This window comes from Moschus berezovskii, chromosome 2 (genome assembly GCF_049115385.1).
Source record: "Moschus berezovskii isolate FMDL1 chromosome 2, NW_MosBer_1.0, whole genome shotgun sequence".
NCBI lineage: Eukaryota > Metazoa > Chordata > Mammalia > Artiodactyla > Moschidae > Moschus > Moschus berezovskii.
In genome coordinates, this window is record NC_142461.1 from 139,303,230 (window position 1) to 139,316,936 (window position 13,707).

General features: G+C 45.4%; 1 protein-coding gene across 1 annotated transcript in view; it reads left to right on the top strand.

Moving 5' to 3' along the window:
* The window catches only part of OCA2 (OCA2 melanosomal transmembrane protein), a 291,387-nt gene that overhangs the window by 40,614 nt on the left and 237,066 nt on the right, over positions 1-13,707 (top strand). Inside the window, exons 3-6 of the mRNA XM_055398109.2 lie at positions 3,704-3,802; positions 6,370-6,558; positions 11,474-11,531; positions 13,517-13,589. Coding sequence (XP_055254084.1) covers positions 3,704-3,802; positions 6,370-6,558; positions 11,474-11,531; positions 13,517-13,589 — 419 coding nt within the window. The remainder of the gene's footprint in view (positions 1-3,703; positions 3,803-6,369; positions 6,559-11,473; positions 11,532-13,516; positions 13,590-13,707) is intronic.

Here is a 13,707-nt window from a genome sequence, read left to right on the forward strand (position 1 = left end):
TGTTGAGGATGTTTATGGTCATTTTCATGGAAACTCTATTAGGTAGATTGGCTATCTCCACTTTGCTTTGTTCTTCTGGTGTTTTATCTTGTTCTATCATTTTGGAATATCTTCCCCTGTTATTTTATTTTTCTTAATTCTATATTTTTATTTCAAAGCATTAAGTAGAATGCTTACACTTTTGTGTATTAGAGAGGTGGCTTTATGTAGGAGATATGCTTATGTGTCCCAGAAGTCTACTCTTTCTGGTACCAGAGCCAAATGCACTACGGATGCTCCCAGTGTGAGCTGTGTGGGTCCTTCTGTTGTGATGAGATGACTACCATGGTCGGTCTGGTAGGTGTGGTTGGCCTCTGGTCTGCTGATTGCCAGGCCCTGCCCTGGCAGTTGATGGGTGTAGCTGGGTCACAAGGTAGCTGGCTGTGGAGCTCCAAAGTGTCACAGGGTTAGTGCTTCAACCACTGCTGCTTCTGCTGCTCCCAAAGCCACAAAGTTGAAGCAAAGGAAGAGTTAGAGTATTTGGATGAAGATATAGGATTTGGTCTCTTTAAATAATCATCAAAAAGCAATCAGTTTAGCCAGTTTATTTGTGAAACAAGAAATTAAAGACTAACTTCTCTTTTAAAAAAAGATCAAATATCCTGGATCTAGTGTTGGCCTATTGACTGCTGGGCTGGGCTGGTGGGACTCGTGGAGCTAGTGTTATTTTGCTGGTGGGTGGCACTTAGGCCGAGGGAGTCCCAGGGCTAGTGATGGACTGCTAGTGGGTAGACCAGGGTGCTGGAGTCTTTGGTTCTAGGACCCTGGGGATCCCAGAGTTGGTGTCAGCCCACTGGTGGGCCAAGCTGAATCCTGGGGTCTCTGGCTACAGAGCCTAGAGTTTTCCAGAGCTGGGGCTAGCTCTCTGTTATGTGTATGTGAAGTGTGTGCATGCTCTGCTGCTAAGTCACTTCAGTTGTGTCCAACTCTGTGTGACCCCGTAGACGGCAGCCTACCAGGCTCTCCCGTCCCTGGGATTCTCCAGGCAAGAACACTGGAGTGGGTTGCTATTTCCTTCTCCAATGCATGAATGTGAAAAGTGAAAGTGAAGTCGCTCAGTCGTGTCCGACTCTTTGTGACCCCATGGACTGCAGCCTACCAGGCTCCTCCATCCATGGGATTTTCCAGGCAAGAATACTAGAATGGGTTGCCATTTCCTACTCGAAGGAATCTTCTTGACCCAGAGATTGAGCTCATGTATATGTCTACCGCACACAACCTGTGACCAAGCGAGTACCTCGTGATGTTAGTACATAAACGATCTCAACTGTTACATAGTTCAGTTCAGTCGCTCAGTCATGTCCGACTCTTTGCGACCCCATGAACCACAGCAGGCCAGGTCTCCCTGTCCATCACCAGCTCCCGTAGTCCACCCAAACTCATGTCCATCGAGTCAGTGATGCCATCCAACCATCTCATCCTCTGTCATCCCCTTCTCCTGCCCTCAATCTTTCCCAGCATCAGGGTCTTTTCCAATGAGTCAGCATAGTCATTACTTACAAAACATGGGATGAAAGCCTGAACAAGCCATCTTGGCCAATTTGTTCTCACCTCACATTCTATGTGCAGTCCATCTTCTGTGATGGTCCCTTGGCAAGTAACACTGACCCTTGGATTTACATCTTGCTACAGCAGTAACTACAACAACAATCAGTTACACTCCCAATACAAAACAAAACCCAACACCAGGTATCACCTGGAACTCATGTTGCAGTCCTTGCCCTCATGGGGCTAGAAAAGCCAGTCACCACATGTGGAGCACCTTTATTTTACATGGCCAGGTCTAGTCCACCATCTGTCCCTGTGAAATTGCAGGAAGCCTCTACAGGGGCAACTCCACTCCTGTGGGATTTTACTAAGGACCCATAAAACCCCCTACAGATTCCACGCCAACTCTTTCAAGGAGGGGATTTTTGTGGCATTCACAGCCCACCCAAATTTCACACTGTTCTAAATCTGCAAGAGAATCAGAGGGTAGTAGCACATCACAGCACACAGCCTTTACAGTACACTGTTCTACTAAAACTACATCACAGAACACAGTCTTGACAGCATACTGTTTTACTAAACCTACATCACAGGACACAGCCTGTACAGTACACTGTTCTACTAAACCTACATCACAGGACACAGCCTTGAGAGCACACTGTTCTAATAAACCTACATCACAGGACACAGCCTGTACAGTACACTGTTGTACTAAACCTACATCACAGGACACAGCCTGTACAGTACACTGTTCTAAACTTATATCACAGGACACACGTTTACAGCACACTGTTCTACTAAACCTACATCACAGGACACAGCCTTTACAGTACAACGTTCTACTAAACCTACATCACAGGACACAGCTTGTACAGTACAGTGTTCTACTAAACCTACATCAGAGGACACAGCCTTGACTGTACACTGTTCTACCTAAGACACAGCCTTTACAGTATACCTCTGCACAAATCAGTCCACTTTTTCATCCTCATAGACTGGATGGGACTCCTGCCGGCTCGGGCCTCCTTTGTGAGTCTTCCAACTTTCAAAATGGCATCTCGCATGCCATCCCTCTACTTCTCTCAATAAGGACCCACAAAACCCCCACAGGTGCTGGGCCTATCCCTGTGTCCCAAAGTCACAAAAGCCATGTTGCCTAGCATTCCTGATACATTTGCCAAAACTGTTTACTCAAATCGAACAACTCTGCCTGAGTATATGGTCGATCTCCCATTTGCTGAACAAGGCAGTATGGACTGCCACTGGCACTGTGGGGTGGATTTTCCTGACTGTCCTGAAGGCAAATATGAATTGTGCCCTACGCAATGCTGCTCCAGTGCTCAATGTGCAAAGACATTTGTAAGAACTAGAGCAATGTATATTGGCACAAGAGCAAGAAGCCTGTGCCTCTGAAGAACCCAGCATCTCTGACAGAGAGGCAGTAAGAGATGGAGATGATGAACGTTTTGAGACCTTGGGTCCCTGCTTGGCAGTGAGACCCATTATGCAGCAGAAAGTGAAGCACAGCAATATTCTCTCATGGCTGGTGCAGCAGCGGTAGCAGGAGACCTGCTATATTCTTTCCTATTGTGCCTGACTTAATGGACACAGCCATGACTCAGTGCTAGTATGTCACTAGTTTCTAGGTGGAGCCCATGTATATGCACACTGCTGTGGCCCAGGGGGGCATCCTCAAGGGGCCCCCAATGTGACTGATTCATGACATATCGACCATATACTCTGGCAGAGTTGGTCAACTTGGGTAAGCAGTTTTAGCAAATGCTCTGGATTCATGGGGTCGCAAAGAGTCGGACACGACTGAGCGACTGAACTGAACTGAACTGAACTGGGAACCCTCGGCAACATGGCTTTTGTGAGGAAGAACTGCATGGAGTGGCAAACATGAATGGACTCTACTATAATGCTAAAGTGAGCCTGAAAGTGTTGACCCCACAGCATCTAGTCTGTGTGAATTTCTGTTTGTATTTCTAGTGTGGTTTAGCCTGGGGTGGAAAATTTTCTCTAATTATCTTAAACTCCAACTTTTTACAGTTCAGATATAACATGTGAAGTTTACCATTGATTCTTGGGGCACATTCTTGGATCTAGCTGTAACCACCAGTGAACACATCCTTCAGTTTTTGTTAATGATCCCTTCCTTCACTGTGTCTTTCAGGTCTCACCCTCCTTTTTCCCAGATCTTCAGCTCTAGGTCTAAAGACCCCTGCTTTACAGAAAACACTCCTTTGCTGAGGAATTTCTCACAAGAAAAAGGGTGAGGTTTTTCTTTCTTTCTTTCTTATAAAATTAAGAAATCTCTGAGCATTACCCTTATGCTCATTACACTTATGCTGGAGAATAAGATGAATTTTTACCTGACATGTTTGGTTTCTGCTAGATCCTTGTCAATTCAATGTGTGTTCATGATTCTAGTGGTTGTATTCTGTGCCTTATGAATTTCCAAATAACCTTGAGCATAACCCTGCCATGAGTGCACAGCATATGTACACACTCATGCATGCACATAGCTCTGACAGGCTGTCTTGAGAGGTCAGGGCTTCTCAACTGGGGCTGAGGTTGGCACTGTCAGGAGACATTTCTGTTGTCACATATGGGGAAGCAATACTGCTAGCATGTATGGTAGAGGGCAGGAATGCTGCTAAACATACTGCAATGCACAGAACACCTCCTCACAATAAAGAATTATCTAACTCAAATGTCAATAATTATTAAGTTGAAAATGTATGATTTGAAAGAAAACTCTACTTCTTATAAGTTCCTTTTGAGGATAAATCTGCCTGGTTCTGAAACCAATAAGCAGAGCTGCTCTGTAGGATGAGTTACAGTCTGTCTCCCTTAGGGCGAAGAACCCTAACTCAGTCCTCCAATTCATCTCCTCTTCCTTCTGCAGGCAAACTTCCAGAAACCTGAGTCACCTCGTAGGTGTTCTCCGATTGCTCACACATTACAATCCTGGGACATTGTCCTGGACCTTCTTTTCCTGTCCACCGACCGTTGCATGCAGCCTCCCTCCCACAGCCTCTGAGGAACTTCCCACCTTTTCCCTAGCTCTGTCTGTAACTGTTTGGGGGCCTTCGCCATTTAGGGTGCATCAGAATTTGAGGGTGCTCATATGCCATGTGGGTTCCTGGTCTCACCGTCCAAAGACTCAAGTTCATGGGAAATTGATAGGGTGTAGGAATCTTGGTTGTCACCTTCCAATGCAGAACCAATCTGGCTTCTTCCAGGAAACTCTTGATGACAAGTTGTGTATCCCTGAAAAAGTTCCCACTGAGTCCATTTTACAAGAGGGAACTCCTCTCTTTCTTGGTTCTCCAGGTCAGGCCCACTAAAGTTTAAGGGGGCTCAAATGTCACCTCCTTTGTAAAACCTTGGTTCCTCCACAGCTCATTCAAGAGTCAATGCTCCTTCTCCTTTGCTCTCAAACACCAAATTCATGTCCTGACTTTGGAACTTGTCCTTGTGTTATCCGTGATTATGCCTGCCAGCCTGAGTCCTCTTCATCCCATCCCAGCACCTAGCAAGGCCTCTGCCACCAGGGAGATAACAACTCTCATCTCTCCTGATGAGTAACTTTGAAAATGAACACTTCACCCATATATTCCTTTTAATGCTTTCCTTTGAATTACTTGGTAAACTGTTAAGGCCTGAGACATTTTCAACTCATGATTTCTCTAGAAAACCAAAAACTCAAGAACATGAAAGCTTTTATCCTGGGCTTGGAACACAGAGGTTTGGGATGCTGAACTCTGTCTTACATCGCAGTTCAGAAGCAGACCTGAGACATTTTCAACTCATGATTTCTCTAGAAAACCAAAAACTCAAGAACATGAAAGCTTTTATCCTGGGCTTGGAACACAGAGGTTTGGGATGCTGAGCTCTGTCTTACATCGCAGTTCAGAAGCAGAACATGGATACTGCATATGGGTTTCACGTAGCCTAGTTTGCATCTTTGAGTTTACCCTTATGAATAAAACTTTTTTTCTTGTTGTGAACAAGTCATAAAGCAGTGACAAGGGTTCGGGAGAATCACAATGCCCAGTTGAGCTAACAGGGTTTGAGAGGCATAACATAATAGATTGTGGCTATTGTGTCAATATCGCCATCCCACAAGTATTCCATGCAGTACAGGGGAATTCTGGGCTTTGGAGCAGCCTTACTAGAGACAAGTGCTGACTGAGAATCTGTACTGAAGGAGTTGTTCAGAAGCTCAAGGATTCAATGAAAGTAAATAAATGCATCCACATGTAATTTTGATAAAAATTTATGACCCCCCTTGATCCATCCTTCTAGACAGAAGTCTTGTTCTTGGGTCCATCTAATCCAGCACTGATGTTCCTCATTCCTGCTCATGTAGAAGCTGGGCAGGAAAACAACGTAGATGATCTTCTCTACAGCTCCATTCCAGAAAGACACCTAGTACAGAGGAGGGAAGGCTTACGTCACTCATTGTGCTTCAGGATGAGTATAATAGAACCAGGTGTTGAGAACTCCAGCTCAGTCAGAGAGAGCAAAAACTGAAATGTACTGGAGCTGGTCCGAGCCAGAAAAAGGTTTACTGGAAAATTCCAAACTCAGAACAAGCTGATGTTTCTTGAAGGGCCACAGTTTATTTTGAAGATTGTGTGAACCCAGATTTCCCTGAAGTCAAGGGTCTGTGATGTCAAGAAAGATCTATTCCCACCAGTTTGACAGTATTACAGTGTTTATGGTCCTTGTAAAAACCAGGGTTGATTTCACATTTTATGCTCACCTTTGAGATGAACTGTTTTGGAGATGCTACTGTTGCTGTGAAAATAACCACAAAGCCTCAATTTCCAGGTCATGGTGCATGCCCATTTGCCACCCAGAGTTCATTACTGGTGAAGAATCTTGGGAGGACAGCTCAGCTGAGTGGGAGGGAAGATCCCTGCTAAGCAGAGAATTGGCAGGCTCCTCTGAATCCACCTCCTTAGAGAAGGGGGAGCTTCTGGACAGTGCTCACATCAGGTTCCGTCTTGCCAAACTGAGGTAGGAAGACTTGAAGCGCCACCACTGGCATGGGGTGGTGGTCACACAGCACATGCCCTGGGACTGGGCTGCGGCAGGGAAGTGGGTCTTGCCTCAGGACGTCCTTCCCAAGGACAGGGTGGAGGTGAGGAAGAAGGCTAAGTGGTACTTTCTTGGAAAGTAGTCTGCTTTTCCTTCAGGCCTTGGAAGACAGATACGGGCACATTTGAACCAGCATGGAACTTTTAAGGATGCAGGAAAACCAAATTACAGACCCTAATGACTAACATCCCATACTCCTTTCTGTTGTGTGGCTGGGGTCTTCATGCCCATGAGGGTTTGCAGATAAGAATAGTCCCTGTGGTGTTCTAGAAGCTGATATTGTCATTTATAATCAGTGACTAAGGTTTCTGCACATGCAGCAGAGTGTTTTTAGGGGTGTCTCGCTGATCCTGTTTGTGACACCAATTGTCTTGCTGAATCTCACTGTGTGTACTGTTCACTGAACCCATGGTAGGCAAGGCACGAGCTAAGAGGCTGGAAGAAGATGTGAAGAGCTGTAGGAAAGGCGTCTCCTGGCTGGCACAGCAGCCATAGCAGCAGACATAACATAATTGCACATAACCCTTCAGGGCTTTTCCAGGTGAAGCTTATATATATTTCCAGAACAAAAGTAGCCCGTGGCCAAGTGAGTACCTCGTGGGGCACGTGTGCAGCGCTCTCAGTGATCAGTTGTTACATACCCATGCAAAATCATTGTTTACAGAACATTGGGTGAGAGGGCAGGAGAGCATGGGATGAGAGACTGGTGTCATCTTGTTAATTTCCTCACAAGGGGCAAGGGATTGGGTGGGTCCCAGAGAGGCCAAGCCCTCCATGCATATGTAGGAGGGCATAGTGCATACATGCATGGGGGCTGTGAGGGCATTTTGCAGGACCACCCTCAGGGGTCAGAGAAGGAGAGCTCTCCCTGCTTTGTGTGCTGGGGCTTCTGCATGAGCATTCACTTGAAAGAAGTGTTCTATTGAAAATCATATGTTTGAAAGTGGCATTTTTAGAAACAGAATAAGGCTTGTTGACCAGGACCACCAAGGTCCCCATTCTGTATCTGCTCAGAGGTAGCTGAGGAACCAGCAGGGGCCAGGCACGTCCATGCAACTGTCTCCTTCTTGCCTGCATTCCCTTTGCTCCACAGCCTTCTGTGGCTTCCACTAAGATGCAAAAACCCATGGATAGGTGAGAGGATACCATGAAGCTGTCAAATATTAGTGGTATTATTTCTCTACATAAGGGGGCCCATCTTTTCTGAAGCTGTTTGAAGGGCTGATTAGAAGTGTACCTGCCTGCATCCCAAAGTGTATCTGTCTTTAGCCAGAAAGGCCCACTCTCAGTTGTCCTGTTGATGTTAAAGGCAATCCTGAGAGGTAGATAAAGAAAGGTACCTCAGAGAGAGTAAGGATTTTGCCTGAGGCCATGCATGGGCTTCCCTTGTGGCTCAGTTGGTAAAGAACCCACCCACAATGTGGGAGACCTGGGTTCAATCCCTGGGTTGGGAAGATACCTGGAGAAGGGAAAGGCTACCCACTCCAGTATTCTTGCCTGGAGAATTCCATGACTGTATAGTCCATGGGGTCACAAAGAGTCAGACACGACTGAGTGTCTCTCACTTTCACTTTCATGCAGGTTTTTGAGAGAAGCAAAGGGGTAGGGACAGGAATGTGACCCCAGGTCCCCCACCAATGCTTGACCATAGCAATGTCTTTTCTACAATGCCTCCTGATAGGGACAGAGTGAAGGGACAACATAGGTAATTAAATCCCACTTGCAGAATGTAGTGGAAAAAATGTGAGAGACTCTTGTACTTTAATGATTACTCAAGAAAGCACGTTTGCTTAACCACAAAATCAAAACCTAGCAGACCTTTTTAGCAACAAACTATGCAACAGAAGCAGAAGACATGCCTCAAAACAATAAAACAATGGTGGCATGAGACACCATCCCACCTAGTGAGCTCAATAACATACTCTTTGCACACATAAAAAAATAATAATTTATGAACTTAGCTTGATCATATAGGGACAAGAAAAACTCCCCTTCTCAGGCTGGAGGAGAATGGTAGAAGCTTGACATTTACTTAAGAAAGACAAAGATGTCTTCTCCCCTTCCCCACTTTACCTTTGATTATAAAACTGTGGTCCACTGAGTTCTCAGGATGTGACACTGTCTCACGCACTCACTTATAAGCCTCACAAATGTCCTATTCTAATAAATCGCTTCTATCTATTACTTTTTCTCTCTCTGAATTCTTTCTGCACTGAGACATTAAGGACCAGGAGCTCTTCGGAGCCCCCTGAAAAGACACCTAATGGTTTCGCTTCTAGCCATGTTTCTTTACCATGACTGGTCTTAGCTATAGGTGTGGTAAATATTCAGCCAGTTTAATCTGCTTTAAAATCATTTGAATTATGTGAAAGCATGTGAACAGGTACCTGGTCCCCGTCGTTCACCATAATGGTAAGTAAGCCCTGATACTGTTAACACCCTTCTTCAGCATGCTGACTCACAACTCCAGAGGATGCAAAGTTCTTCAAATATCCTGTGGCATGGAAAATAGGATCAAGTACATTTAAGCCTTTACATGCAGTAGTTGTTTTATCTTCTATGATTCATAGAATAGTTGCCTCAAACTTTCCGCTTAACTGAAAGATTTAGACATTCTTTTTAACATGTCTAGAAAGTGCTACCAGAGAAGGCAATGGCAAGCCACTCCAGTACTCTTGCCTAGAAAATCCCATGGACAGAGGAGCCTGGTAGTCTGCAGTCCATGGGGCCACTACGAGTCGGACACGACTGAGTGACTTCACTTTCACTTTTCACTTTCACACATTGGAGAAGGAAATGGCAACCCGCTCCAGTGTTCTTGTCTGGAGAATCCCAGGGACGGGGGAGCCTCGTGGGCTGCCGTCTATGGGGTCACACAGAGTTGGACACGACTGAAGTGACTTAGCAGCAGCAGCTGCTACACATTATTGTTGAAACTTGTAAAAGCTATTTTGATGGTCAACTCTGCTGTATGTGTCAGTTATGTAGAAAGACATGTTTAGGATAGTTCAATTAATGCTTCATGCTTTAAAAAGAAATATTTTTTATTCCCATTTCAATAGGAACTATTGATCATAATTTGGAAGTATGATATGATTATTCATCAAATTCATTAAATCTAAAAGAATGCAGAACAAGGTTTTGCCATTTTGAAAGGATCAGAAAGATTTTGAAAAAGATGTCCCAATACAGCCTTCCTTCATTCTACAAACATGTGTCAAGCACAGGCTGTATCAGTTCAGTTCAGTCGCTCAGTCGTGTCCGACTCTTTGCGACCCCATGAATCACAGCACGCCAGGCCTCCCTGTCCATCACCAACTCCCGGAGTTCACTCAAACTCATGTCCATCGAGTTGGTGATGCCATCCAGCCATCTCATTCTCTGTCATCCCCGTCTCCTCCCACCCCCAATCCCTCTCAGCATCAGAGTTTTTTCCAGTGAGTCAACTCGTCACATGAGGTGGCCAAAGTATTGGAGTTTCAGCTTTAGCATCAGTCCTTCCAGTGAACACCCAGGATTGATCTCCTTTAGAATGGACTGGTTGGATCTCCTTGTAGTCCAAGGGACTCTCAAGAGTACCAGCACCCTATCTTTGGCAGGGGCTGAGCACAAGTATCCCAGTGCCTGCCCTGGAGAAGCAGCCAGGGGAGACCACCCTCTAGCAATTGGGCAGTGATAATATCTTCAGGATATTATCAGGGTCTGGTGAGCCCTGAGGAGGCGAAAGGAGCAGAAATAAGCCTGGAGTGGCTGCCAGGACCATATTTGCCCAAAGGCCTGAGGGTCACAATTAAGAAGTGTGTAATGATGACTATCAGGGTCCACAGAGGGCTGGATTGTCTGTTAAATTATCTCTTAAGGAACTCTTAAAGGATTCTGCTGGCACAACCAGTTACAACACTGCAAATTCTTTCTTGAATTGTTTGGTTATGTCTCAGTCAATGTTTATTCTAGTCAAGGCTATGGTTTTTCCAGTGGTCATGTATGGATGTGAGAGTTGGACTGTGAAGAAGGCTGATCGCCAAAGAATGGATGCTTTTGAACTGTGGTGTTGGAGAAGACTCTTGAGAGTCCCTTGGACTGTAAGGAGATCCAACCAGTCCATTCTAAAGGAGATCAATCTTGGTTGTTCATTGGAAGGACTGATGCTAAAGCTGAAACTGCAATACTTTGGCCACCTCATGCGACGAGTTGACTCACTGGAAAAGACTCTGATGCTGGGAAAGGTTGGGGGCGGGAGGAGAAGGGGACGACAGAGAATGAGATGGCTGGATGGCATCACCGACTCTGTGGACATGAGTTTGAGTGTACTCTGGGAGTTGGTGATGGACAGGGAGGCCTGGCGTGCTGTGATTCATGGGGTCGCAAAGAGTCAGACACGACTGAGCGACTGAACTGAACTGAATTTTTACTCAATGATCAAATCCATATTCTTACCTTCCAGAAAACTTAAGGGAAAATAACTGATAAATATGAATCTGAGAGCCAAGATAAAGCTTGTTTCCAGGAAACCAGAGTCTTTAAAAAGCTAGTGAAGAGGCCCAAACCTTGAACTTCAGCATCTCTGACAGGAAGATGTGTTCAGACATTCAGGTTTAATTTTGTTTCCTCCTGTAACCTCCTCTGAACTGCTTCTTATGCTTTCTGTTTACAACAGGTCAGTGGTGTTCTCAGCAGTATCCTCCTTCATACCATGTTATAGAGAGAACTCTACACATGGCTTTGAGATGGACGTTACCCAAGGCTTCAGCAGACATCTGAGGTTTGACCTTTGTGGGTGCATGCAAATAGGACTGCTGTCAGCGTGATCTGGGACCTGTCTTTTCTCTTACAGGTGCTGTGTACGGTGGCTAAAAGTTGCAGGCTTATTTGTCTTTGTGGTGCTGTGCTCTGTGAGTACCGTGGCATGCTGAGCCTTTCTGTCTGCTTGGCAGAGTCCCTGGGTGCTTCGGGCTGGGTAGCAGGGCACCTGAGGTGTGAGACACACACATTTCTTAGGAGGAGATGCTAAGGGAATGTGAGATGGCAATCTGGAGGTGGCTAGGGAGACACACCCTTAGCAATACTCCTCTACTTTTGTCCCACTTTGTACAGTGGAAATCATGAGGAGCTGTCTGTGGTCTGTAGAAGGCAGCTTGCCCCGGGGTCTTAATCCCTACCTTAAGTGGCTTGCCAAATTCTCTTTACAACCACATGCAATAAGCACTCTTTATTTGTGTTGGGACATGTCCATCAATCATGGTTGCCCCTAGGAATGTCTCAGTGTCCATTTGGGGTGGCGCCCAGCTGAATCATGCTGTTTGAGAGAGAGTGAAGTTCTGTGTCTGTCTCTTCCCTGGAGACTGCTCTGATTTTACTTGCCCTACATCCCCAGGGATGGTTGCAGAGTTAGAACCCTGGAGGCCACCTGAGTGCTCCTCTGACTTGAGGTGTCACGAGTGTCATGGCCAGCATTTGTGTGACATGTGCCCTGATGTGGCCCTAGTCAAGATCACATTGTAGGCACTTAAAATACATTTGCTGAATGAGCAACTGTGAGCCTCCCCGCCCCAATCCGTATGTGTGCATGTGGCTGTGACGGTCCGTGTCTGCCTGTGTGTTTGTGTGTGTGCAGTCCTCTGTGGGATAAGCAGGTCTTTTGTGGTCTGTGACCATTTTGAGTGTGTGTGTGTGCCTAGGGAGTTATTTTTGCAGTTAATAATTATTATCTAATTTTATTATTGGCATAGGATATTTTGTGTGGGCCAGTTTTGAGAGACCCCAATATGTGAAAAGGTATGAGATTGTGAGCAAGGAAGGGGTGGATGAGTAGTGTTTCCATACCTGTGCCCTGCGGACTCCAGGACTGGTGTGGTTATGGCTCTTCTCAGCAGGTAGCCTGGGGTGACAGCTGTGCCCTTTGTGATTGGAAGCTGTGTGTGTGTGACCATGTGTAGCTGTAAATACATGGTCTTCATTATCTGTGTGTGTGGGCACAAGGACTGGGGTTCTATGCATGTGCAGGCTAGTGCATGACAAGAGTCTTCTCACTGTGGCGTGTAGAGAACAGCCTTGCATCTCAGACAGCAACGGTTCACGAAGTCAATGTTGGCTGAACTGAATTGAATATAGGCAACTCTTTAGTAACCCACAAGGGAGGAGAGGAAGGGTCCAGAGAAAGGAAATTTAGGCTAAAAACAATTTCAATGAACTGAAAACTTCATGAGTTTACTTTATTGGTTACCAATTTGCCTCTCTCCTTCCTATTCAAACAATTGTGTTTCTGAAGACCCAGTTGCTTAGCACAGCCTGGTGGGTGGGTGTACTGGGATTTTCAAGGAGGAGGTATGGGTGGGCCAAGTCTCCCCTGATCCCTGTGAGCTCACCTGAGCCCTGTGTCTGGTCTTCACTCTTCTGGTAATTGAAATTTTGGTGTTTTGTGGACACAACCAAAACAGAATTTGAGGAATTTGTTTTGAACCTCTGTAATCTGTTATCTCATCATCACTTTAATTTAGTCTCTGAGGGTGTATTACACGCTCTGGAAATTTCACAGCGTGAGCTCTCACCACCTTATGGGTTGTATTCCCCACTCTCCTGTACAGGAAAACCACGTTTACCCTCCTCTGACAATGTAATTTTAGGGTTGGGTAGTCAATCCTTAAAACTGTCAAATATCAATAATCAAGGTCCATTGTAGCAAAAAAAAAAATAGTTTAATGGATCAGAATTTTATCTTTTAATATCTTAAGAAAAGCTACTCAGAGTAAGCAGGTGAATTTTGGATACGTCAAGCAGCACAGTTATCATAACCCTATTCTCAGCTCTTATTAAAGTTACTTAAATCCTATTGCTGTCACACCACAAATCTATCATTAAATGTTTCTGATTGTTGCAGATTTTATTTAGCCTGTATCCAGATCAAGGAAAGCTCTGGCAGTTGCTCGCTGTGTCACCTCTGGAAAGCTACTGTATCTGAATCTTTTTTGAGATGGACAGTCACCCGTGGTTGAGTCACAAAGTGAAAACACCTGAGAACTATTATGATGGTTGCCCAAGGTCACAGCATAAGCAATCATGGTTACTCCC